General features: G+C 40.5%; 2 protein-coding genes across 4 annotated transcripts in view; both read right to left on the bottom strand.

Moving 5' to 3' along the window:
- ahcyl2b (adenosylhomocysteinase like 2b) overlaps positions 1-18,021 on the bottom strand; it is a 48,668-nt gene extending 30,647 nt beyond the window's left edge. Inside the window, exon 1 of one of the 3 annotated variants that reach the window (XM_006780596.3) lies at positions 17,618-18,021. In XM_006780596.3, coding sequence (XP_006780659.1) covers positions 17,618-17,953 — 336 coding nt within the window. In that variant the 5' untranslated portion in view covers positions 17,954-18,021. Of the gene's footprint in view, positions 1-16,254; positions 17,370-17,617 lie in introns of those variants that run through there. The other 2 variants (XM_006780595.3, XM_006780597.3) reach the window with 2 other exon arrangements.
- Positions 18,022-18,865: 844 nt separating this feature from the next.
- On the bottom strand, positions 18,866-24,394 carry tmem209 (transmembrane protein 209). Its single transcript, XM_006780594.2, has 15 exons — positions 24,329-24,394; positions 23,869-24,029; positions 23,720-23,778; positions 23,095-23,226; positions 22,715-22,944; positions 22,421-22,625; positions 21,967-22,142; positions 21,768-21,839; positions 21,570-21,666; positions 21,307-21,432; positions 21,035-21,132; positions 20,587-20,701; positions 20,361-20,458; positions 19,873-19,946; positions 18,866-19,667 (listed from the first exon to the last, which is right to left on the bottom strand). Exons 2-15 carry the CDS (start codon positions 24,006-24,008, stop codon positions 19,613-19,615), a joined length of 1,677 nt encoding a protein of 558 aa, XP_006780657.1. The 5' UTR covers positions 24,009-24,029; positions 24,329-24,394; the 3' UTR covers positions 18,866-19,612.
- Positions 24,395-26,270: the final 1,876 nt, after the last annotated feature.

Raw genomic sequence — 26,270 nt, 5'->3', positions numbered from 1 at the left:
AACATAATTATAGGTGATGATGACTGAACAAAGTTCAAAGGAGAAAACAAGCGGATCAGATCAAACTAAGAGCAAGGATGACTTCTCTTAAATCAAAGTGCTAGAGAGCTTTTAATAGCTTTGTTTAAATGTCTGCCATAAGGTCTGGAAAACTGAGTGGTGACATTTAAAAAAAAAAGGAAAGCAAAAAAGGAACATGTCCTGTTAACAGCTTAATGCACCACACAAATATCTGGTAATGTCCTCAAAACCAAATCCTAAAAGTGCTTCTGTCAGACTGTCCCCAATCTGGGAGTCATTTAGTTAAAAGTAGAGACTTTAACTCAGAGTTAAAAACAGTAGGAACCCTACCCATGTGCCAAACGTTGTAAAAGCAAAATGCTCATGCATACAATATAATCTAATATTAAAATTAACCCAAATGCTCCCTATATATTACAAAAAGAAATATCTTGTAAAACTGATCTGCATCTGCAACAACTCATGCAATGTGGTCAAAAACATTTATAGGTAATTATTATGTGTGTAAATGGTCCTTTGGGGAAATGTAGTTTTTGAATGCCACAAGCTTGGGCATCCATCTCTTAGTCACTTAACACAGGTAATAATCCAACAGGGCTGGACACTAGAATATCAAACACAGTACTGATACCCAGGAAAATGCATACATCAGTACATGAATGTTAACTTATTAGACAACAAGTTAATGGCAAAAAGCTAATGTGGATATTAGATGAAGGTACTTCTGACTGCTCCCTTATTTCCACAGAGGTTGCAACAGTGGGTGGATCCATATGTTTCATTTGGCACAGATCTTATGCCAGATGCGCTTCCTGATGCAAACCTGCCAATTATCCATGCTTGGGACTGGTGATGTGCCAAAAAATAATAATCTGCCACAAAGTGATTCCCAATGTTTCTGGGTTTTTTTTTTTATTATCTAATATATTTGCTCACATTTCAAAATAGGCTCTACTTAGCATGACTTATTAAGGCAGTATACATAAAATGAAGAAATGATCTTCAAGTATCTCTATGGCTCCGACTTGTTGTCCCTACCATTGTGATCTACATTATAATCAATTGGGTCCTTTATGGCCACTTAAAATATCTTTATAGAACCGTTTTGTTATATTCATTCAAATTGCTGCTCTCTTCTTGGCCAGAACGCCTCTGAAAAAGACATTTTTAATGTCAATGATAATGTTTACGTGATTAATGTCACTTTGCTAAGAACTGATTACAGCTTGAATATTGTGAAAGGTATCTATGTTCTGGCTCATAATGGCATCTAATCATTAATGAGAGATCTGTTTGACATGTATTTGACAGATTACAGACCAACAAGTAATTTACAACCGTTTTTCACAAGCACTGGAAATCACTTTTTGGCACAACACCTGGCACCAGGAGTACACTAGCTTGTGACTCACAATTAATGGTAATTGCTAGGAGTTAGGTGGCTAACATTAATATGTGTACCAGCAAGGTTAACGTTTTTGATAACTGTTCAATACTTTTATGACCTCTTGATATTCCTTGTATAATGTCGTGGATGTCAGCTACTTCAGTGATGGGAGCAGCTGTGTGTCTGCCTGTGTGCTGAAGCACTCTGAAGTTGTGTCAACAGGAGGAGGCAAAGACAGCAATGTTGTCAGTACTGTTGCCTAAGAGTATCTAATGAGACAGTAATTTTAGTATTGGGAGAAGAATTGGGTTTTTTTGTACATCCCATTTCATAAAAAACAGCTATGTGTAAAACCAACACCAGGTCTGTACTGCAGATTGTCTTTAAAAAAGAAAAGAAAAAATGCTTCTTCTCCAAGCCAAGATAACCATGATGATATTATCAAGTTCACATTTTTTCATAACTTTGCTAAGCAACTCCAGTAATTTAATACATATGTTGGAATCCACCTCCATTCATTCACATTCACTGACACACAGAAGCATGCTGGCATTCATAACAACGTCTCTCCATTGAGCTCCTAAATTATTCGCAGATACACACGAGCAGTGTGTCACTATAAAGAAGCCAAAGAGCTGTCAAGACACCTTGGAGGAAACACGTATTGTTACAACATCTTGTTAACAGTGTGTTTTGGCCTTGGTTCTTAAAGCAGAGGAAGTCCTTCGGGCTTTCATGAAGTCTACTAGACAAAGCAACGGATGTCTTGCTTTGCAGCACTCCGTAGAGGACATGCAGTCCTAAAGGAAGCAACTAAAAAGAGACCATAAATGATTCTCTCTTTTTACTCCGTTCTTGTTACAACTCTTCCTCCGTAAACAATCTTGATTCAGAGTGAAGCTGACCACAGTTTATTATGTGCTTGTTTTTAAGATGCTCTTGGATGCCACATGTAAGAGCTGTGGACATGCTTCTCAGTGGTTTTACTTGCTATTCTTGGATTACTATTGTGTTTGTGTAGAAGAAAACCTATAATAGACTGCAGCAGACAGAGAGGTGTCGACAATATTTTAAAAATATATTTTCCTTCTTATGTCGCTCTCCCTCTCTTTTCACAACTTCCCTGCCTCTGTAATTGAAGTGAGATCAAACACAGCCCACAGCTTGGCTGGATTACAGCAGCCTCAGATTCAAGTCAAACTGCACTGACGGACAAGTCTTTAAAAAAAGAAAATTAAAAAATTAAACATAATTTTTCCATTCTTTTTCTATTATTTTCACAACATCTACACTGAACCATCACAGTTTATCCACCTTGTGAACAATGTTATCAACCAGACAGAGCTAACAGGTGGCTGGATCTTCAAGCACGCACAACGCTGCAGACTGACATTTCGGCTGACAACTGAGGCTGTTGAAGACAGCTCGGTCTGTCATACACCCAGGCTGCGCTACCGCTGGATCGCACGCAAGCAGCAGACCGTCTGTCGATCTTTGCTCGGCCTTCAGGGAGGTAACATCTGCGTAAAAGGGTGCCATCAGTCTCATCTTTGCCTGATGTTCAAATACTGTGCAATGTTGCATGTCACTGGCACTTCCATAGACAAAAGTTAAGTTACTGACCAACATGTTTAACAGGCATGAAAGGAGGAGTCCATTTTGCTTTTGTAATGAGAAACTGCCTTTGTCAGAGTAAAATTAGAGGCAACGGAGTAGGGTTTCTTACCCATGCATAGATTTTTCTACAAAAAATGAAAAAAAGAGAAAACAATAGTTGGAGAGAACAACCTGCACCATGGAGCAAAACAATAACCATCTGAAAAACAAGCCTGTGGCTAAGATCGTGTCTGAACTCACGCCACAGGAAAGGCCAGACACAAAAACCGGGGCAGAACTCTGGCAGAGACGCCTGGCTTTTACTGAAATGGCTCTGTAGTCAGCAAGCTCTGGCAAAGCAGAAGCAGACACACAAACCAGACAAGCAAGTAAAAGGCAAAGAAACCATTGAGACTGACTGCAAGGGGAGAAAAAAAATACAGAAGAAGAAGAAGGAAAAAACAGAAGTGGACACAAACTCTCTGTGATGCTCACATCACAGAAAGAGATCAAGGATATTCATGAACCAGCTCTTATGTCCAAGCAGCATCGTCTGAGGCTAAAAACAATGAAGCCAATATAGTTAAAATGTCACTTAAGGAGTGAATCCTCATAAGATCCCATGTTATTACTTTATAGGATTAATGCCCATGTTACCGCCTGAATGAAAAAAAAAAAACAGTTACAACATTCATGAAAATTGTCTGGGACTGACTTGTTTTTTTAAACACTACATTTCCTTCACCAAAAGGATCTGTATTAAAGCTTAAAAGATACACATTATTGGGGGTGTGGTCACTTTAATCAACTAGCAGGTGGCCAGAAGTCAAACAGCTTCTCGTTGTGTTATGCTGCCATACAGTGTATTGACACACCTAGGGTCCACCTAGCTAGACGAGCTTGCTAGTATTAGCTAATAACAGCACAGCATACCAAGCAAAGTCAGGTGCACCTGTCCACATCTAATCAGTCAATCACATGGCAGAAAGTAGTGTATTTAGGCATGTGGACACAGTCAGGACGAGCTGCTGAAGTTCAAACTGAGCGTCAGAAAGGAGAAGAAAGGTTACTCAAGTAACTTTGAACATAGCATGATTGCTGGTGACAGATGGACTGGTCTGAGTATTTCAGAAACTACTGATTTACTGGGATTTTCCAACACAAACATCTCTAGGGTTTACAGAGAATGGTCTGTCCAGTGAGCAGCAGTTCACTGTGAGAAAATGCCTCGGCGTAAGAGGTTTGAGGAGAATGACCAGACTGCTGACAGATAGGCAACAGTAAGTCAAATAACCCATCGTTGCAATCAGGGCACGCAGAAGAGCATCTCTGAATGCAAAACATGTAAAATGTTGAAGCAGCAGAAGACCACACCAGGTACTGATTCTGTGGGCTAAGATCATGAAACAGTGGCTGCAGCTCACCAAAATTGGAGAAAAAAAGAAAACTAAAAGTGCTGCCCTGTCCTAATGTCTGCTGCAACATTCAGATGGTAAAGACAGAATTTGTCATCAATAACATGAAAACATGGATCCATCCTGCCTTGTATAAAAAAAAAAAAATTGTACCCATTCAGGTGGTGGTTTTATTACTTTCCTTTCACCCAATTGTAGATTCCTGCTCTGAGCAATCAGGAGGAAAAAATATGAAGGAAGGAAGCAAGCTAGCGTGAGGTGGTGTGTATAAGGATATGTTTCAGAATCAGAGCACAGTGTGCTGCCCTGAGGTTGCCTATGATGTAAGAATGCCCCCTCTGATTTATACACACAGACAAGTGCTCAGACTGTAAATAAAAAGGCACACATACGCACACTCATGCGCCCACCATTACCGTGCATACACTTGGCAGCTACTGAGACAACATGCAATTACCAATGGGCTAGCACGTGCCCACACACACAGTATGTATATGTTGGTAGAGGCTTTGTGCAGCCACGTCAGCAGCAGAGAAAGCCATCTTAAGCTCGTCACTCAAGCCTATTTGCAGCATCAGCACATACTGTGTCCCAAAAAAGTAAAGATGCATTATGTAGATGAACAGCTAGCAGCTACGTACCTGGTACTTTAGCAAATTGTTGTTCTTTTTTTATTTGTTAATCAGTATTAAAATTGACATGAACACAAATGTCTGTAGAAATGTTAGTTTAATCCATTGCAAAAGGAGATGTTTGAGTCTAGACTCCATCAGGGGACCAACTCACTTCTCGCTCTCTTTTTCTTTTTCTTTTTTTCAAAAATGGAAATATTAAAATAAAAAACACCCAGAGACAACTCATACTGTGAATTGGTTCTGCAGAAACAAAACTGAATGGACCTGAACTGTAATTCAAACTTTTCACCAGGATGAAACTGTACAAGAGTAGAGGGAGCTGTGGGTATTTTTGATCTGGGTGCATCTTTAAGAGGGACATGTAGTGCTTATTCAATTGTTTCTAATGACAGTGCCTCATTGGTAGATAAGCTACATGCACCAACAGTGCAATGAAGCACTGTGTGTCTTTTCTGTTGCAAGCTTTTACTCCCCCAACCCCCAACACCCCAGGTCCTAAAGAGGGGAGAAATGTCCTTTGACTGGACAGACACTGACCTAGCTGTCCAATCACTTTGGAGAAATGAGGGGCAAACGTTACATACATCACCTGTGAGAACCAACTTGTAGCTGTATAACAACGGAAAACCTATTCTGCAACTCTCCAAATATTCCCACATGTCAACTGACACCCCAGGATTACCACAAGAATTATATGATTACACTACTGTTTGGGAGAACGTTTTGTTTGCTGTGGATCTGCAGCAGCAGTTAGACAGTACTCATATCACTGACAGGGGATGTTCTGTATTAAAGCAATCCAAGTTTCTTAGTTTAAAAAAAGGAATAATTATTATGTCCTCAAAGTTAAGTGTTATCAATACATTTCATCTATGTTTTATCTTTTTTTTTTTTAAGTATGTTTATTGAGATTTTTTGATATAAGGAAAAAAAGAGACAAACAAAACCCAAAAAACAACAGACAACACAACAGCAAGGGCTAAAACACACAAATAAGACAAAAGATTACACTGCAAAGACAAAAATACTACTTCAACACTAGCAATAAACAGAAATAAAACGCTAAGGTGGTATATTTTATCTAATGATATAACATTATATTTATAACACACCAACACTGTCACTAAATGTCATAAATGCTGCCATAAGATGGAGTCTGTCTGCTATCACTCTGCAATTGAATGGGATTAAGTTGGCAATTTTGCAAGCAATCCGTTTGTGATAATACAGCAATTGACCGGTATATCATTTAAAAAATAAAAAAAATTAAATTAAATTAAAAAAAAAATAAAAAAAATAAAAATCACACACCTTTTGCTGTCTGCATAGACTGAAATTTACATTTTGGCTAAACAAGCTTTGCAGAAATTGCTGTCAGGCAGTGGAAAGCTCTGGTTTGCTGTCCAAGTGCAACATGACATAAAAAAAAAAGTTTTTTCTATTGCCTACAAACTGTGCATGAGAATCAGAATTCAAATCTTTAAAAATAAAATAACATAAAAAACAAATAATAATAATAATAATAATAATAATAATAATAATAATAATGGGAGGATTACTGAATGAGCCTACTTCCTTTTGAATGCTTCTCTCTTACTGCTACTGCCTGAAATGATCCCAGTGCTGCTATAAAACTATGGAAAGTATGCAGGGCCATCTACACCGAGCACTCCCCACTAAAACAATCGCTGTCCTTCTGATATGGTCTGATAGTCACAGTAAAAACCCAGGGACACTGATACTGGAGGAGAACAGGCAATGAATGATGGGGCTTAGTGACAGATTAAACCCTACCTGCTTACTTAACAGAGACGGGGGAGAGAGGACACATGCAGGCCTTTCTGGAACTTTTTTCTTCTTTCACATGACTCTTGTGATGGTGGTGGTGGTGGTGGCTTTCACATGTCCTTTAAAGAAACGTTTTGCTGTGTCGCTGATTTTAAATGCCATATTTTACTTGCAGTGACCACCAGAAACATTACTGATAAACTTTTGAGTCTTCAGCCCAAACTGACAAAGCAAAATATTCTGATTTAAAAAAACAAAAACAAAAAAAAAACAAAAAAACTGTTAGACTTTGTTAATTAAAAACAGGCAAATTCAAATCATATCTAATTAAGAGAAGAAATACTGTATTGAGGCATTGTGGCATTAAATAGAAAAGATTTTCTATTATTAAAAAATCTCACTGAGTCTAATTATAGTCTTTATCTATCTCACACGCACAGTCCCAAAATTCAGTTGTGTAACAGGGTCTTTTTTTCCTACGTCACTTTTTCACTACGTCAATCAAACTAGGGCACGGTTTGGTGCCCAAAGGCTTCACACTCCCATTCAATGGCTGTGGTCAAATAACCTCCATTCACAGAGAAGACCAAGCCATCAATATTACTATTGATCAGCTCATTTAATAATCAATTGTTTCTACTCTGACTATGTGGCTCTCACATCTGAGAGAAAACAAACCGCGACAATCGACAAATGATGACTAAGTGATGCATCAAAACTGTGTCTGTGGCCTTTTTAGCAAATTAAAGAGCAAACTGTATCTGCTGCCTTTATACAGATCCATCTCCAGTCTACTTTTTTTAAGCCACTGCAGGGTCGATAAATGCCACCATTAGAAAGAAACATAATTTAACATTAACCAATAATCAATTAAGTAATTATATATAATAATTTTTCCCACGAGCTTGAAAGCAACACCACACACTTTTAGAATACGCCGCAACAAATCTCAAAAATTAAGTGATTCGTCTCTGGAAATGTGTGTTTGTGTTTTGTCTTCCCTCTTTTTGAAATGCTAAAAATAGCAGCAGCTCCCTGTGGGGAAGGTATAATTACATCAAAAGCACACAGTAGGGGGTGGTGCTGCTCTATTTTTGAATAAACCCATTATGGGGGTCGATGATCTATGTTTAATTAGGATTGTGGAGCAATTTCTTCATTGGTTATTAGGCTGGATTTGTCTTTATAAATTAATCCCACTAACAACAAAACCTGCACAGCAGCAAACAACATGAAATATGAGGAAAGCTGGTGTTTAAAGCTATTCCAAGAAGGAGGTTTTTTCCCCATATATCGCCTATGCAAATAATTATCATATGACTCTGTAGTTTCCCCGAGCTATAGGTAACATTTTAGCATCATTCAGCTTATTGTTTGGGTTTTACACCCTGGAGTTTTGCCATTTTAGTCAATGATTGCTAAAAGACCACAAATCAAATACTAAAACACAACTGAAGAGGGCTATCTGTTCAAACAGTACTATTCAAACAGCAGTTTGTTAGCAATACCATCTTTACATGATGTGCCTGACTTAACTAAGTAAAGAACATTACTTCTGCTCATATCAATGAAATTTCCTTAGCTCAAATGTAATAAAGTGTACATCTAGAAGTGGATTTATACATCCATTATCCAGCTCCAAGGTGATTCAAGCTTTAGCAGCCATTGTCTCTCTCTGCCAAGAGTTGGTGGTTTTGTCTAACTAATAGGAAGCTGGATAGACAGATGGGTGTGTAGGGGCTCATTTCAGGCTTTGTGAAGGCCTTTTGTGAGGCAGCACTTTTTGAGCACAATGTTGTTCCTTTGTTCCCTTGCAATGCTCAAGCACAGAGCGTTCGCTGTATTGCTGGGAGGTGCAACCAGAAATGTACACTACTTATTTTGTTTTTGTTAGTTTAAATTAGTGCTGTAACAAAAGGAGATTTTCATTTTGATATTACTGTATGATCAGCAAAATAACAATATTTTCACAGAATCAACAGAAAATTAAAGGGAAGTAGTGGTTTCATGTCTTTAAGCATGCCTGGGTTCTTCGACACAGCCTGAACTCTCTTAGAAAGCTTTCTTCTAAGATCCCACGCTGCTTCAATAATGGTGAGGTCTGGGCTTTGCTGAGGCCAATCCATCACTGATGGTACATTTTTCTACCCAGCATAGGCAGTTTGTGTGGAATCACTGTCATGGTGAAAAATCAAGCATCTATAGACATTTGCTGCTATAGCACTTTCCTGATCTCTTCTGTACATATTAATGATGATTTGAACCAAAACGTTCAAAAATCTGGATTCATCACTCCACAAGAACTGCTGCCACTGATTTTCAGTCCAGTTCCAGGGTAATTTGATATACCTTTGTGTCTTTTATCAGTTTCCCTTCATTAAGAATGGCTTGTTCACAGACACCCTTCAGCTAAGACCATTTCTGACGAGCATTCAATAAAGAGCAGCTTGATCTACTAAATGACCAGATCTAAAATAGTTCTGCCCTCCATGGCGAGATACGCCAAGTTTTTGAACAACAGCTTTTTGGGAATCACCTTGTTGGTGCAAAATACTACTTTATGCCTGTCAAACATTTTCATCTTTGGTATTTTCAGTTAAAGAACTGGAACAAGTGAAGTGTTTTGTCAGTTATGTGTAGACAACAATGGTTCATCCCTTGAGTTAGGTTCCTTTTTTATGCTTGAATGATTCATGGGTCAGTGTTAAGTGGCTTAAAGACAGACAAAAAAAATCCCAATGAGAATTGTCATCTGAAACTCAGCGAAAAAGTAGCTAATGTGCAAACAAAGAACAATTGCTCAATATCTCTTTAAAGGTGACAAGAAAGTCTGGCTTTCTTGCAATATATCAAGAAATAACAGGTGACTCGGACAACTTTTTTTAAACCACTGTACAGTTCCTTATACTACTGCTTCTTACAACAGAATTAAAATAAAAATAACAAAATAAAAACACTAAATAACAAAAACAGACTCTTGGATTCAATATTTATATTGTTAGTTTGCTTTTTTTTCCCCCTTCTCTTTAAAACTAAGTAAATCATACAGCATAGAAAGCTCCCAAATTTAGTGATGAAGCCTCTCTCAGCTCCTAACAGGTTGTTTTTGTCTAGCCAACATTACCCAGCATGCCCCTGTGGTGTAATTTTGAAAACATACAATTATAGGTGTTACAAAGTGTCTGCCATGGTGTTTGTTCTGTTACAGTTTTACTTGTATGTGACTGACTGCAGTGTTAAAGTTAGAACCATAAGTAAGAAAGTTTACATAGTCGACAATATTACAGATTTCTGTTTTCCATTAAAGAGCCACAAGAACCTTGCATAATTTATAGCGTATGGGGAAATTGAAACAAGCATGCTTGGCGACTTGTCTGTTAATGTCCACAGATTCTTATGTGTACTCAGCATTGTAGGCTGGAGGTCGCACACACACACACACACACACAAACAAAAAGCCTGGGCTCCCTCGCTGGTTCAACAGTAACTAAAGTAAGGGGTTTAAAATTTCACACTATGCTGGTTGTTTATGAACATGGGTTCCAGGAAAAGTGACTGCTCTTCTTTTCCCTTCATTGTGTTCACTCCTCTGTGCCAAGGATCTGAGGCTTGTAAAAAGCCTATTGATGGAAAGATGTGTAACTCAATCAGCTGTACATGCTCAGTGATACCGAGCTGGGATGACAAGGCAGGAAATGAGTTTCAACTGGGGAGTTGCAGATGTGTGGGTGGTACACTCATTAGGAGGGATGCAAAGACTCTTAAAGCGCCAGTCTCAAACCAGACCCACAGGCAAGAAAAGGGGGGAAACCTTCATGAATTGTCCAAGGACAGGTGTTCAGATCCCCATCTATACTGAGCACTAGATGTCAAGGCCAGTAAAGTCAGCATCATCTGCCAGTGGAAGGTGATACATGTAGGTGAAACCTAATTTAGAAATGAATGCGTGCTGTAAGAACAGCAGGAGACTGGGAGGTTAAATGCAAGTGATCGGTGATTTTTTCCTCCCCAGTCTGACAGCTGCACATCCTTAATGCCAAGGTAACCCTGTATAATCACCGTGCTAAAATGTCACAGACAGTCTACCGTGACAATGTGTTCTCATCCCAAGGTGCAAAATACTGCCATTTCACCAGAAGGCACTGATCACATACAGGCACAGCTGAATGGCTCTCTTATACAGGTGGGCAAACTTTTATGCCTGTAAGATGGTGGGAAGTTTCAAACTTGGCAGAGAGTGCTGTCCCATTCAGGAACTTTAAGTGCTGCAATTTGTTTAGTTTTCACTTGCCAATTAGTTCCCTTTTCCATTAAAGAAACATTAGGCATCCAATGTGTTTATCTATTGTGTTTATTCTTTATAATAACCAGAGACACCAACAGCATTTGGGTTGTTGGCTGGAATTTTCCTGTGCCAAACCAGATTTACTTTACAACAAAGAGGAAGTATGTTAGCAAATTGCACAAATAAACCCAGAAGCTTATGCTTGATTTCGCTTCAGCTCTTTATATGTTATTAGGTTGCCCTTCCCCGCAGCTGGCTGAAGGACCAACGGCACAAGCAAAAGTATCGCAAAGTTTGTGATACTGCCACCGCTGATCATAAACACCTACAATGCGTAAACGATGGTCTGCAAAGCTGTCCACACGACCACCACAAAACCATCTTTTACCCATAAGACCATAAGCAGCCTGTGTCCCTACCAAATGTTGGCTGTACAACCGCATAGTTCTATCAAGCAGTGTAGCCACTGCCCGCAGAACAGGTATCCATTGAGGGACTGCCAATAGAAACAAAGAACACATTCACAGATTGTCTTTCTATGTGGCTGTAGATACACTGAATCTTTAACAATGCCTCTAGGTAGTGAACCTAGTTATTTCTTCTATGTTGATGGCTGTTGCTAGATTACAAAGAAAAGTAATACTACCTACTTCGTGACAGTACTACATAATACCATTCAGCATTGCTAGAGGGCCAAAAACTAGTAGATGTTAGGGGTTCAATTTGTTACTTTACTGGGGAAGAGTGCACCTTGAGCATATTATTTTTTCTTCTGGTCCCTGCCCCAAATTCAGAGGCTGCAAGGCATCTTTCAACTGGTTGCTTCATTTATGTTCCTCAGCCTGGACAGCTTTGCCACATTCGTGAAAAACAATAATCCAAATTAGTTGATTCTGAAATCATTTTTCCCAAAAGCAAGTATGTGAGTGTGGGTATGGAGAAGACCTCAGGATTAACTGTTTATAAAGATTTTTACATTATGCCCACTGTTTGTCTAATGTTTGCTTGACTTCACCTCTCAGCCAGTCCACAGTTAATGGAAGTACAGCAAGAGTTGTGTGTATTCATACGTGAATAAAACATTATATAAATAAAGCTGGTTGTGGCATTTTACTTTAATGCATTACATAATGAAAGCAGCCATTATTTATCAACTGCACAACTGGGATTTAATGACCAGGCTGCTGGTTAGTTTTACTTAGTTTTGAGAATATTGTAACAAATATGTTGACCATGTGACCACCTTTTCAGTGTGAAAATTCTGATTCTTAATTTATCCATCCATGCATGCAGCCCTACAGCAGAGCAGCCGCTACAACGACCAATCTGGACAGCGATGAAGGGCTAACTATTTGGCAACTTGGAGCGAGAGAAACTGTAACTGGTGTAAAGTACTAACAGTCCATTTCCTGATTTGGCCCGAGTGCCATGGATAAAGATGGTTAGGCAGACATGATCTCACAAATAGTGGTGCTGGGATTCGCGCTGGGAAAAGGTCTTGTGCTGTACGGGAACACCAAGACTGTGAGAAAGTGAGACACGGCGTGAAAGCCAAATAATAAAAAACGACAGAGGAAGCGGTATCCTGCGGTGTGGGTAGTTTGTAATTCAGACTGTTTTGGGGGTTATTTTAAGAAGTCTGCTGATCCACTGTTTGGAAAGTATTGTTGAGCAGGCTGACATGAGGCACACAGCCTGAGCAGAACCAGAGGGGAGATGGAGCAAAAATAAAAAGTGGTGTGACATGGTAATTTGAGCAAGAGGAGAGTGAGAGCACCAGAGAAAGATCAGATAAATCCGGGGGTTTCACTCATAGGCCATTAAAAAGAGCGATAAACCTCAGCTAAGTGCACTGAGGGCAAAGCTGGCCAAATATACACCCTCTACCATGAGTGGAAGGGGGAGTTCAGACTTGCCAAATCACACAACAGTACCATTCAGCTCCTATAAGCATTTATTTTGAGATATATTACTTGGTCTCTTGCCTGGAAGTATTTCACAGTAATCCACAGATATAGCTCTTTGATCTTTTAAGTTAGTATTACATACACATATAACCAATCAGGCTTACCAGTGACTAACTGATTAATCAATCATTCAAGCTATGCACTCAAATACACACATTAAAACCCCAACCACTTACTACAGCCATTAAAGCTCTACCCAGGTCTGATTAACTAGTGGATCCCATGCAGGCCTGCCTGGGCCTTTCCACCACTCCTTACAACTGGGTTTGTTCTTTTTAAGACAGTCCACTCTGCTCAGGGCCAGGAACTTTCCCACTAAGGCAGGCCTTCAAACTACCATGAGGTTCAAGGTCTGGCCATGGGCTGTCGATCATTCTTAATGCTTCTCCGGTGACCTCTGACAATGCGTTAAAGCTTGCTGGGACCTCACAACTCCTGTGAGCTTTTTACTCCTGTCATCGAGTTTCCAAATCAGCATTTAAGGGCACTTGTGAAGCTGGGAAGCTGTCACGTTGTTAGACAGATATAAAAAATAACAGTAGAAATACGGTTCTTTGTGCTGTATCTGTAGTAGAGACGTGCTAGCCAACAAAAAGATAATTATAGCAGTTAATTTGTATTAAATTCAAGACTCAATAATTCATGTCAAAGTGGAACCATAACAGTTTTCTTTTAAGGAGTAGCCAGGAAAATGTAAAACTGTATTTATACAGCGCCTTTCAAGATGCTCATATTAAACATGCCCAAAGTTTCAGATAATGAGGTCAAGGTGTGTTCAAGTAACCACAGGCTTCAGACTGCTCTAAACATTAAGGGTCACATTCTGTTTCAACATTTGGCTTGGTGTGAAGTCAGAGAGATAGCTGTGAGCACATCAGCCCTACCTTCAAACCTTCTGTTTTGGAGGGACAGCCAATCAGAAGAAGGTTGACAAATTGATGTGCTGCACCATGGCCCAGTATAAGATAAATAAGGATTATTTTGAACTTCGACTCATTCTACTAGAGGCCAAAATGAATAGAGTTGGCAATGAGCTCAATAAGGTCTAGCCAAGAGTCTAGCCACTATATCAGTGGGGCCCATGTATTGGCCGATATTAGCTCCTTACCGATATATTGGTACTGATATTTATAACAGTCAAAATATAAAAATTAAGTAATAAAATAGATGTGAGAAAGATGTACACATGTGTGTGTGTGTGTAGTGCGCCACAAATACAACCAGCAGAGTTGAGCAGAGCATATTGTAACCCTTGACTTTTGACAATAAAACTGCATTGTTATGTTATCTTAATAGGGACTCATAAATAACACGCACAACAAAATGTTAGGGAAATCTGTTTGTGTTTTTGTGTGTTTCAAAAAATGTAATAAAAATTGTCCGATATTAGATATTTAAATAACTAATTATCTCAAAAAATTTATATCTGTCAGGGTCTACAAGTTTATCTGAAGAGGGGACTTGAATAAATATATTTATTCCTATAATCTATTTGATGAATACAAAAGTAGGGGTAGGACATAATAATTCAACTTTAATCCCTTAGGAAGTGCATGTGATCACCACAATGCAGGCACTCCCCCACACACAGACCAGCTCAGTTGCTGAGGTGACTCACCAATCAGAGGGCGCAGGGGAAGGACAGTGACACATTCGCCTTTGTAGCTGAGAACAGTCACGGGGAGATGAAGATCAATGTGCTTGCATGAAGATGGCCACGCTGAGAAACCACAGAGCAGCCACCTCATATCCCTCACCAGATGACTTGGAACAATCACGAGAGCATGGAAGGAACTGATGAGCAAACAGGCTGCGTAATCTTTAGCTCAGCTGGCTTCAGCACATCGTACTAGCTCCCTGCTTCATCTCACCATATTGACACCTGCATGAAACTGATCACAACAATAGTGCCTTTTACAGAGCAAGCTGGTGTAAATATAGTTACAGTTAATGATGGCATTAGAGTGGAAACCTATAGCACCATCGACAACAACAACTTGGGCTGATTTTTGACTTCGTGAAACACAACCCCACCTTCAAAATTGTTTTCATCTTGAGCAGAGCAGCCACATGTCACTAAGCCTGTTAACCAGTGAGCACTACCAGGAACATCAGCTTAGTAGGTGACATAACATTACAACAGAGAGGAATGATCCTGGTAGATCCTGCTGTTCTGTGAAATCATTTAATAACATCACTATGCATGCTTCCCATAAACCTGTTAGGAAGTGCAATCCCTGCCAAATCAGGCAGGTGACACTACTGACCAAGTATGCAGCTACAAAAATGTCTGCCTACCACACGAGTCTTGCAAAGCAAATGTGATAGCAGCTAGGCCCGCTTCTTGAAGTACTCCGCAGCTGGAGCCTTCACCCAGAACTTCCCAGAGGCTGGAGATATTCGAGCTGAGCTGGACGGGTTACAATCACACTCATCACTGACTCAAAGCTTACATCTGGGCTCACCTACAACAGCAAGCTGGCCTTTTAATCCCCTCATGTGGTGACATGACAGAGGCAAGGATTAAAAGCCAGCCAGCCATCCAGCCAGTCAGTCAACACTACTGCCCTGCCTGGCTGCGTACTTGCATCATCGTCCCCAGTGCTTCACTTAGCCTTTTCTGCAAATGGGGAAGCACAGTTCAGCAGATGTTCGAGGCCAGGCTGTGGTCATATAAATCTATATTGCAGTACCATTACTCCTGCTATACTTCATCATCAATAAACAGGCTGCAGGCAACCTTCTGTGAATAAACACAAACACTGAAAAACAGTTGATCAGACCAATACAGTTCCAACACACTGCATAAATTTACATAACAGGCAGACTTCAGCCCTAAAAGTGTTCAGGATGGCGTTCATCCTCAACTCAAGCTTTCTGGACTCTCTGCATCCCATGAACTTGAAACAAGACAACACACTTGCAATGAAAATTCAAAGACAGACATACATTTTAATCACACAAGCTAAGCCATAACAACAGTATATGACGATCAACATATAAAGATCAGATATTTAATAGAGTGTCTGCACTGATATTTGAAGGAAATATTGGTAAAGAGTTAACAAGCGTGACCAAAATGTTTACTTTCAAATTTAAAAAAAGCACTATTTTAAGTAAATTTTCACAACTACTTTTTCCCTTAATCAACAGTCTGTACCTTGCACCTGCATTCAAACTTGGCCTCCTCAGTAGCACAGATGTGGCTGTTGCTTTCCCATAGCTCTGGCTGCGCTTCCCCCTGCAAGCCCGGTGTTTCCGACTGCTCATTCTCTTCTAGATGCCGGCTCGCTTTGACAGTCTGAGGTACTTGAAGCCATCTGCTCTGTGCTGCGCACTCCATCCTCTCACTTTACTACCAAACATTTGGCTAAAGGGTCTTTAAGCTGGGTTTCCTTCGGGGTTTGGTTTAATAGGATAGGATCACTGACGTAGTACAGGGTGTGGGTGGGGAGTGCATCCCACTCGACTTGTCCTTTCACTGGGTTTCACCCAATTTCGAGGCTTTCTGAAGCCAAAAAACACTAAAGTGGCATGTGTATTAGTGCAACATTTGACCACTACTGATAAAGTCCACTACAGAGATAACAGGATATGCAACTGTTAATAAAGCTCCTGCAATCATTTTCTTATCAAATAAAAAAATGTCCTTTCCTTGAACGTTGCCCTTCTTCTGTCCTAAAAAAGACCTTGTAAGGAGCAGAGCGATAAGACAACCACAGCTAAACAGTGCCTAAATCCACCTAAGGTATCAATTATAGGTGTTACAGACTGAAAGAGGTTTATTTTTATAAACCAGGTCACAGGGGTTACACATCGCTGACTACTGTTACAGCCAAGTTAGACCACACACCTGCATTAACTGCACAACTGCATAAATTTGACTAAACTAAAACGGCATGTCTGTTTTACAGGCAGTGAACTGTGAATAGCTTTAACATAATAATCTGAGGTCAAGCAAGGGTCATGAAGTTCCACAGAAGGACACCCAAGTGTCAATAATCAGAGCTTCGTCAAAAATAAGAAAGGTGTGTGCCACAATTAAACTATGACTGAAAAGACCATATCCGAAAAATGTTAGCGGTGTGTGTTTTGGTTTTGTCACGTTGATGCTCAAGATAATGTGACACAAATATACACAAACCTACAAAAGCATGTGGGACCTCACGCTATGAGAGAGCTTTTAAATACCCAGTATCAGCACAACTTGTGAGAACAGTTGGATACTGTCGCCCACCTCCTGAGTCCTAAATATTTCACTTAAATGTCAGCCTTAGTGAAAAGGGTATGAGAAAAAGAATAACATTCCTTCCCTTGTACTATAAGCAGTGAAAAGCATAATTTAAACCGTCAACGGCCGCCGCCGATTCAGTTTTGGTGCCAGCTAGCCTGTTAGCATCGTCACACAATGCCAGCTTTCCCAGCAAGCTCGCGCTGCGGCGAGGTCCTCAGTGGTGGTCCAGCAACAGCGAGGATATACAAAAGCACTTATGTGGAGGGGAGAAAAATGCCGCCTGGCGTACCTTTTTCATGCGAGGAGCCTCGGCAACGGTTCCGTCCCGGTTGACAAACGCCTCCCCGCCGTTCTGCTGCGGGTCCGAGCGTTTCATAGACGACGCTTGAGGCATCTTCACCGGGTTTGGGGTGAGCAAGCCCGTGCCTCCTTCCCCGGCTTTCGCGGAAGGCTCCGCGGTAGGGGACACGGCAGCCGCGGAACCGGCCTCGTGCGGGTCGTTTCTGGGGAGGTTCTTGCCCTCCGACGTGGGTGTCACCGGGGATTCAGCCGGCAGGTCTTTGCCGGTGGGGACGTCTTTGAGTTCGACCTCTGCCATTTTCGCTGCCACAACCTGGACTGACATCGCTGCAGTTTCTCAAAGTCCTTTTTCCAGCACGATAGCGAGTCAAGCGGATGTGAGCGGAGGAGCCACGACGGCCAAATGCACTGTGGCTCTTGTAGTTCCACTAAGTAGCTCAATGGCCCACAGGACACCTCTCACACCAGTTATTCGTACATGAGCAACATTTTATTGGACGTCAATACATGCAGCAAAAGAACAATATCGTTACCTATTATTATAATACATTTAAATTAGCTAAAAAGAGAGTCCTAATAGACATTGAGACTACATTTCCCAATAGAGATAGCCGGGTTGTTAAATACACTCTGGGAAATGCAGTTTTTAATAAAAAGAGGACGACAATAAACTACATAACAAACGTGAGCTTTGCAGATAATGCGGTTTCAAGAGAAATCTCATAAAATGCACACTTAGATCTTTTTTGTGAAAAATAATCAAATTTCTTTCTAAAATAAAATATTTACAACGTACAAAATCCACTATTTGTGGTGGTCAGAGGGCCCGGTGGCGCCAGTGTTCGGCAGTCTCTCCTCTGTCAGTGCGCCCCAGGGTGGCTGTGGCTACAATGTAGCTTGCCATCACCAGTGTGTGAATGTGTGTGTGAATGGATGTGTAAAGCGCTTTGGGGTCCTTAGGGACTAGTAAAGCGCTATACAAATACAGGCCATTTACCACTTTACTTGTTTTGTCAAAGTAAGCAAGAGCAGGCTGTGCTATTACATTCTGTGTGTAGCGGAGTGTTTATCAACACTCTGTCAATATACTGCATCACATAATGCGGTGGTACATAAGACGGGTACAAGAGGAAGGTCAAATCACAAATAAGGAGCTGCACTGCCACCAAGTGGATGCCTAAGATATTTAAAAAAAAAAAAAAAAACAGATCTCAAGCACACAGCGTACAGTTCAAGGAAATGAAGAAACAAGTGTTTTCTATTATTAATATTTCAATTTAATTTCCAAGTCTCATTTGACACTCGTGAAACAGCTTTATCGAAAACAAACATGTAGAGGGTGGTATAAAATCTAAGGAAAAGAAATATTCACAGAAACAGACGTTGGTGACTTGAAGGCTTTTCATCTCTCCATCACGTATAGTTCAACTGTTGTACATGTATGTGCAGCATTTCCGCAGCTGTACATATACGTACAACTGCTTTCAGCATAGCTGCAATATCCACTGGTCTTTTTTTCCCCTCCCCAGTAATTCAAGCGCATGCCAGGAATAATCCGATTATTGCATTCTAAACTACAACAGGACAGGGGGGGAAAGCGACAAAAGGTTGCTATTTACATTCAAGCTGATGGGTCTGAGCCCTTGCTGTCCACCAGATAAATCTGAGGTATATTATTTACAAGGCTGCCATGCGGGTACATTCTTAAAGTACAAAATCAGAAACTCCAAACACTGTTAAAAAATACAGCTCTTTGTTGTATCATAAGCACTCTGTGGTGAAAAAGAAATATGTCTCTAAAAATGCAAATGAAGCAGGCTGTCAATCATCAAAATGTTCAGAGAACATGCATCTACTCTAACTGAAGTCTTGTGTGCTGTTTGTTTGTTGTTGGTTTTTTTTGCTCATGTGCACCAGAAAGGGGACACACGTGTCCTCAAATCCACTTGGAGTTCCTTATAACTTAATATTTGAGGATGACGCCTCAGTCCTCAAATATCCACAGGATGTTCACACCTGAGAGGCCCAGATTCACTCTCCTGAGGAGAATATGAGAACAATTTAACCACAGTACACAAGACAAGGTCAAAGTAGTCACTTTAAAATAAAAGTCAATCTTAAATCTGCACTTTAGTGCATCACTTCTATCGGGAAAATGAATCATCATTTCATGATTCTTTCTAATGGCTCTGTTCACGTTGGAGATTAAAATCCGACTAGCTTTGAATAAAGAGAAACACTCACCCCAGCATCCCTGACTCCTTGGTCTTAATAACATAGAGGAACATGAGGATTGTGTGGAACAGGTTGTTCCTGCCCTGTAACCGAAATCAACATAGGTTCACATCAGCGCAATAAAGTGTTACAAACAAGCAAGAAAACCTCAAATGTTACTGAACGATACGCCTGTTACATGCTGGCTCTTTCTCTAGGACGAGGAAGGCCCATGGATTTAATGTAAGTAACAAGAGTTATTCTTTAATGAATAAAACATGGGTTTTTGATTTGCAAATCATTTTATTCAAGATCCCAACATATGTGATAATGGCATTAGTATTTTAAGTTATCCTCCATGAAGGAGATTTTAATGTTTCCTTGGGAAAACAGAGGAATATGTAACAACTGCAAAATTATTGGCTACAATGTTAATTTAAACACTGCCTACAAATGGCCAACAATTTTACAACTGGTGCATTCCTAAAAAAGAGAAGAAAACAAAAAGGAGTGAGAACCTTGGGAAGACTGTAGACATGTCCTTGGTAGATGAGCTGGTAGTGAGGAGGAGTGGTGCTGCTTTGATGAATGCAGAAGAGGTTCTCCTTGGTAACATCTATGAGTTAATACAAAAAGGTGACACAAAAGAAGAAAAAGCAATGCTGGATTTCAAGGAGGATCAAACAGTGGGCATCTTAAGTCTTTAAGTACTATTCTTCAAATCCTATCTAATGTTGTGCTCACCAGGTTTGTCCGGGGTGTGGCTAAAATGTTGAGAGGTGAAAGTCTTCCCATCTGGGTACTTTGGGTGCGGAGGCAGCCTGGAGTCCAGGTATGTGCAAAACACATGCATGAGGATCTGAGAAGACAGACACGTGGTTATTGTGACACAACTGAGCCACAGCGTGTGCAGTAAAAGAGCAAGGTCGCTTTGATCTGACGAGTAGAACAATTATGGTAATTATTCCAACCTTTGCTACTGACATTTACTTTTTAGCTCATTCACACCCCGTCCTTGTCCTTTAGAAGCATTAAAAAAAATCATTTATATGATGAGAACTGAACACTGGAGCAATTTAAACACATTTTGAGTATACTCACATGTGACATTTATTAAATGCACATAATAAATAAATAATTGCTGCTCGTTATGTCTGTGTGGATATCGCTGGGTGTGGTCATGTACACTCACAGCACAGTCAGTAGGAAGGTCTGTATCCCATTTCCTGTTCTTCAGGTCACCACCACCGTTCCAGCGAAAGGAGCTCATACAACCGCTGTGAGCCAGCTCTGACACAAAGAAGAAATAAAACACACAGCACATATGCAGTGAAGTCCAATCACAGGTCCACAGTGTTCATTTTTCATGGCTGAACATAACACATTTTATTTAGTTTGATGCAGGTATACAGGACTTTTTTATATATATAAATTAATGCCTATATGCTTTAATATTAAACGCACCCTTTATCCGGTCCACTAGATACTCCTGGTTGGGTGTGATATCCAAGTATTGGACAATAGAGTTCAAAGTAGGGATGGAGGAGGCTTTGGTCACTGCTGCCTGTTTCAGACTGCTTATGCTGGCCTCTGGTGGAGAAAAAAAGTGGAAACAGTAAAGTAGCTGGCATAACAGTGCCTACAGAGTGTCAATTTCAATTGATTTGGAAATATTTTGAGGCAACTCCTTACTACTCATCAGTCAATAGCAGATTTTAGAAGTTTACCTCCTATCTGGAGCTCTGGGCAGCCCATTCTTCTGAGCAGGCTATTAACTGAGTCTATTTCTTTGACCAAGGGGACCAAAATAGTATCACTGATCCACTGCAGACACACATAAAATTATTTTTTAAAATCCAGATCAAATATTTCTGGACACCTGGAATTCATTAAATATATAGATAATCAAGTGAAGCCCTACTCACATTTCTAAGCTTGGCTGTCCAGCCATCAATGCGATCCAAAACCGGGCGACTGGTTGTGATTCTCGCCCACACCTACGTATCAGAAAGGAGATAAAAAACATTTCCAAAAGAGACAACTATAGTTTAAAGAAGAGACAAAAAAAAGGCTAATCTTTCAACTGATAAACCCCGCCCAAAAAACAAATACTGACACACAGACCTCCTCTGCAGCCTGTTTGGAGCCCAGGTCCGTCTCATCCTTGTGGGCAGAAGGCGCCTGAGAGCGGCATGCAGGCTGGTAAAGGAACTTCCTCAGGCTCTGCGCATAATCTCCCACCGAACGGTTGTAGTTCCAAAACGTAGGACTGTGGCTTGGAGAAACAGACTCTGGACTTCCTACACAGGGAATGACGCCATCATGACATCAGAAGTGACCTACTATATTAGAATGGGGAATACTCATGCTAACCATCGCCAAAGTTTCAAATAATAAGGATTTTCCACTCTTGGATCTGTACAATGTCCAAGAGAGGCGCTATCCTTCAAGGTTGTAGTTCAAACCTTGCTTGTGAGCATAAACCCAACTGCCTAATTGTATTCATTCATTCATGCTTTAAAAATCGTGAATGAAACCTACAATTTCCTCTGTGATCTACTCTACTTTAGCTACCTACCAAGCTGGCTCCGATGACTCCTTTCCTCCTCTGTTCGCAGGAACCTCTCCAGACTTTTCAGATCCTCCATGTAGTCCTCCTTGCTTCCAGGGGAGTTAAACACGGAGGGAGGTGTGCGGTAACGAGCCCTCAAGCTGGAGCCGTCTGCTGACCCAATAGTAGTGGGATAAGGAGAGGAGCCAGAGGGTGGACTGTAGTTCAGCACCTGAAACAAGGAGAATCGTTAATGGAAAGGAAATGGGGTTCAGTTTTCTTTTTTTCTCGTGTACTCATGTCACTCCTGGTAAAAAGTACCTTTCCAAAGGACACAGAAGGAGAAAAGGGGCCTCCTGCACTGTTTGTAGGGGATGGGTTGCTTAGTGTGGGGCTATATCCAGGAACACAGCTGGGGGAGAACTTGGGGCTGCTGGAAGCTGTACGAGAGGGACTAAAGCTGAGCACGCTCTGGCCCTGCAAAGGAGATGACTGGGCTGGAGCCGGAGCTTCCTTCTTTTCTGGCTTTTGGGGCGGAGATGCCTGAATACCTGCAAAACAAAAAAAACCCAACTCTGGCTCATATGTTCATCTAAAGATTGGGGGGGCTTCCTTTCTGCTACTTTACTTGCCACATCTTGAACATAGCAAGAACTGGACAAAAGGTGTGGAAAAATATAAACCATAAATTTGCGCCTCACTTGTGTTTCTCAGACCCAGAAGGTGATGCTGCTCAGGGCTTACAGCAATGGTGGACGGAGCCATTGTGTATTTGAAATACTTCCAGAAGTCAAAAAGAGCATTGAGGCTAAAAAGGGAGGCAAGCACCAGTTCTGTAAAAGAAGAAAAAAACTAAATAAAAGACTGTAGCAGAGCATGAACATGCAGGTGGCAAATTAAAAGCCATTTCCCTGTATTCCTGGCATGATTCTTTTTAGCATTATATATGGTATTGTGCAAAATTTCTCTCATGTGCAAACGAATGGAAATACAGCAAGAAAAACAAGTCTCTCAAGATACAATTTAAAGTTGTTGTAAAAGCAGCCAATGTCAAAAGAAAAACTCTGAAAAAACTTCAGAAAGTCAGGACAACTATAACAAGAACACATTATAACCCTACAAGAAAGTCTGTTTGCTTGGAAGCAAAACATGAAGAAGTGAAGCATGACTCAAGACTTTTCTACACTGTAAATGTTACTTTAAGCACAGCTGAGAATAAATAGGACTTATTCTGAACAGAGAAGCAAAACACAATTCTGATACGTAGCCTAATACGGTATATTAGGTCTGCGTTGCTGTTTGTGCAGTAGTGTAGTGGGGCCTCACCGATGTACCAGATAGGCCAGTAGGTAATGTTGTAGTATCGGCTCAGCAGCTTGCCTGACCTGACAGAAAAGTAAAAAATAAAACCAGACGAGTACATAACCACACCGCCAAGCACGCAGCATTATTTAACATTGAGGTATGTAACTTACATTTCAGTGTAAATCATGCCAGCAAGAGATACGTTTAGAACAGCCCAGGCAAGGACCACCTGACGAGCCTGCTCCTCCCTCCTCATCCTCAGCGCCCTGTCTATCATGCTGGGCATCCCCTCCTTCGGCGGAGTGAACATGGTTTTATCCCACTGATCAGGCTGAGGGAAAGCATAAAGAAACAACTGTTCTCTGGCTCGGCAAGGAATAAAACCGTGTGACATTAATAGCTGTACTTGGCTCGCGACTACGGGTACCATAGCATAGTTTAGTTAGCCCGGCATACTAACAGGAAGGGCTAGCTAAAGTTAGCTAGCTTACAAGTAAAAACAGTGCTGAGTTAGAGGTTTGGTTACACTTTATGCGCCCCTTCTCATTGTTAAAAGTAACAACATTTGACCCAAACATTAATACAACCACAAGGCAAATACAAAGCACAAGGAATTTCAGAAATTCATACCACGCTAAAGTGAATGACAAATGCGGCGCTGCATGATTTGTATTTCACCGGAAGTTGTAGGGTGCACTTCCGGTACCTTCTATATACGCAACAAAGCTGCTCAAATTTCAATAGTAAAAATAAAATATTATTATACTCTTATATATATTAATGCAGACACAATTAATTATTTGTTAATTAAGACTAAAGTAGTAGATTGCGCTTTAATCTTAGAAGGTCACAGTTTGTTTCAGGTGATAAATATTGAAACATGTGATATTAATATGGCCAATTGGGGGCGCTGCCCATCTTGTTTTACCATTTTCATTCACGTAGAGTTGAAATAAAGCATTAATGGCTTAAACTAAGGTCTAATTTTGACAGACACATAATCACAAAAAGACAAACACAACCCGAATTAACTAATAACAGAAGCTATTAGTTATAAAGTTATTCTATTTGTATTTAATATCTTGAACGAGAGGGAGACAGGTGTAAGCGTGAAACTGCAAGGAGCAGAGGTGGTGAAGGTGGATGAGTTTAAAAACCTCATCCAAAGCAAAGGAAAGGGAAGGTTTACAAAAGGCTTGAAACCCCATTAATAACTATAGGGACAATCAGTCCCATACCATATACTGTCATGTTAAAATGTTTCAATGATCAACAATTCATATAGGAATAAAAAGTGTGACAACCAACCCTGTCTACCCTACATCAGAGGGACAGCTAGGGATGAGCGGTTAAGAGATAGAGTGAGAGACGCAGGGCAGAAAATGTTTGTGCGAAGGAGGGACAGTAGATACTGTACAATGGATGTTAAATATGGAGCTGTCAAATAGAAGGAAAAAAGAAAAAATACAGAGAAGATTCCTGGATGTAGTGAAACAGGACATGCAGAGAGGTTGGTGTAACTGAAGGGATACAAAAACCATGGTGAGATGGAGATAGATGATTCACTGTGATGATCCTAAAGGGAGCGGCAGATTAATTGTTCACGATGCAGACTTCTCAAAAAATCCACCTAGAATCAGATGTTTTTAGCATCACTTTACTAATAGTCTGCTGTTTAAGAAAGACTGATATTTGTGAATCATGCCTTATTTGCCTCAAGATCAAACACAAACTGTACAAATTTTCAAAATTCAAGAGCACAAACAGACAACATGGAAAATAGATAAATACAAAATCATCATGGTTTGGTACCTTATTTCTTGGTCACCTGGAAATCACCTTGAAAGCAGTAAAGGGGAAAAGATGTCTTTAAGCTTTAATCCTAAAATGTAACAGGAAATAATCAAGGCAGCAGCCTGTGAGCTGCATCTGAATCTGGAGAAAACGGTGTGTGTGTGTGTGTGTGTGTGTGTGTGTGTGTGTGTGTGTGTGTGTGTGTGTGTGTGTGTGTGTGTGTGTGTGTGTGTGTGTGTGTGTGTAGAGGAGGTGGTCTGGCATTTAAGGTTTTCAATATATCATTATCAGATTTGGTTTGAAGATCACACCAAATATGAAAATTAGCGAAGACTTTATATTACCACCACAAGTTTATTTATTCCAGACAATATCTGGCAGTAAAAATCTGTATCAAATCAAAAAGGTCATACACGTTCATAAGTCGAACTACTTCGGGGCTTGTTGTTTAACTATGATGATGTACAAAACATTTGCTGTATGAAAATGTTCATCAGTGGTAAAATACAAAAAATCAAGATGGTTTTCTGGTGGTGCAGTGCTTGCTTCTTTCTTTCTTTGTTCTCTTCCTCTTATCTTCATAAAATTGGATTTCTTTCTGGTTGTCAACCAGCATCTGTCTTTCTTCCTTACACTGGGTGAGCTGATGCCTCAGAGCAGCATTTTCTGCAGCCAGCTCCTGACTATCCAGAAGGGCTTGGTGCAGGGTTTGCAGCATGCTGCTGGGAGCATGTCCATCATGCTGGGATGCAAAATCAGGCTGCATTTGTTCAAGTGA

Source organism: Neolamprologus brichardi, chromosome 17, assembly GCF_056152115.1.
Source record: "Neolamprologus brichardi isolate AB-2024 chromosome 17, ASM5615211v1, whole genome shotgun sequence".
NCBI classification, from domain to species: Eukaryota; Metazoa; Chordata; class Actinopteri; order Cichliformes; family Cichlidae; genus Neolamprologus; species Neolamprologus brichardi.
This window is presented reverse-complemented; position numbering and strand designations above follow the sequence as displayed.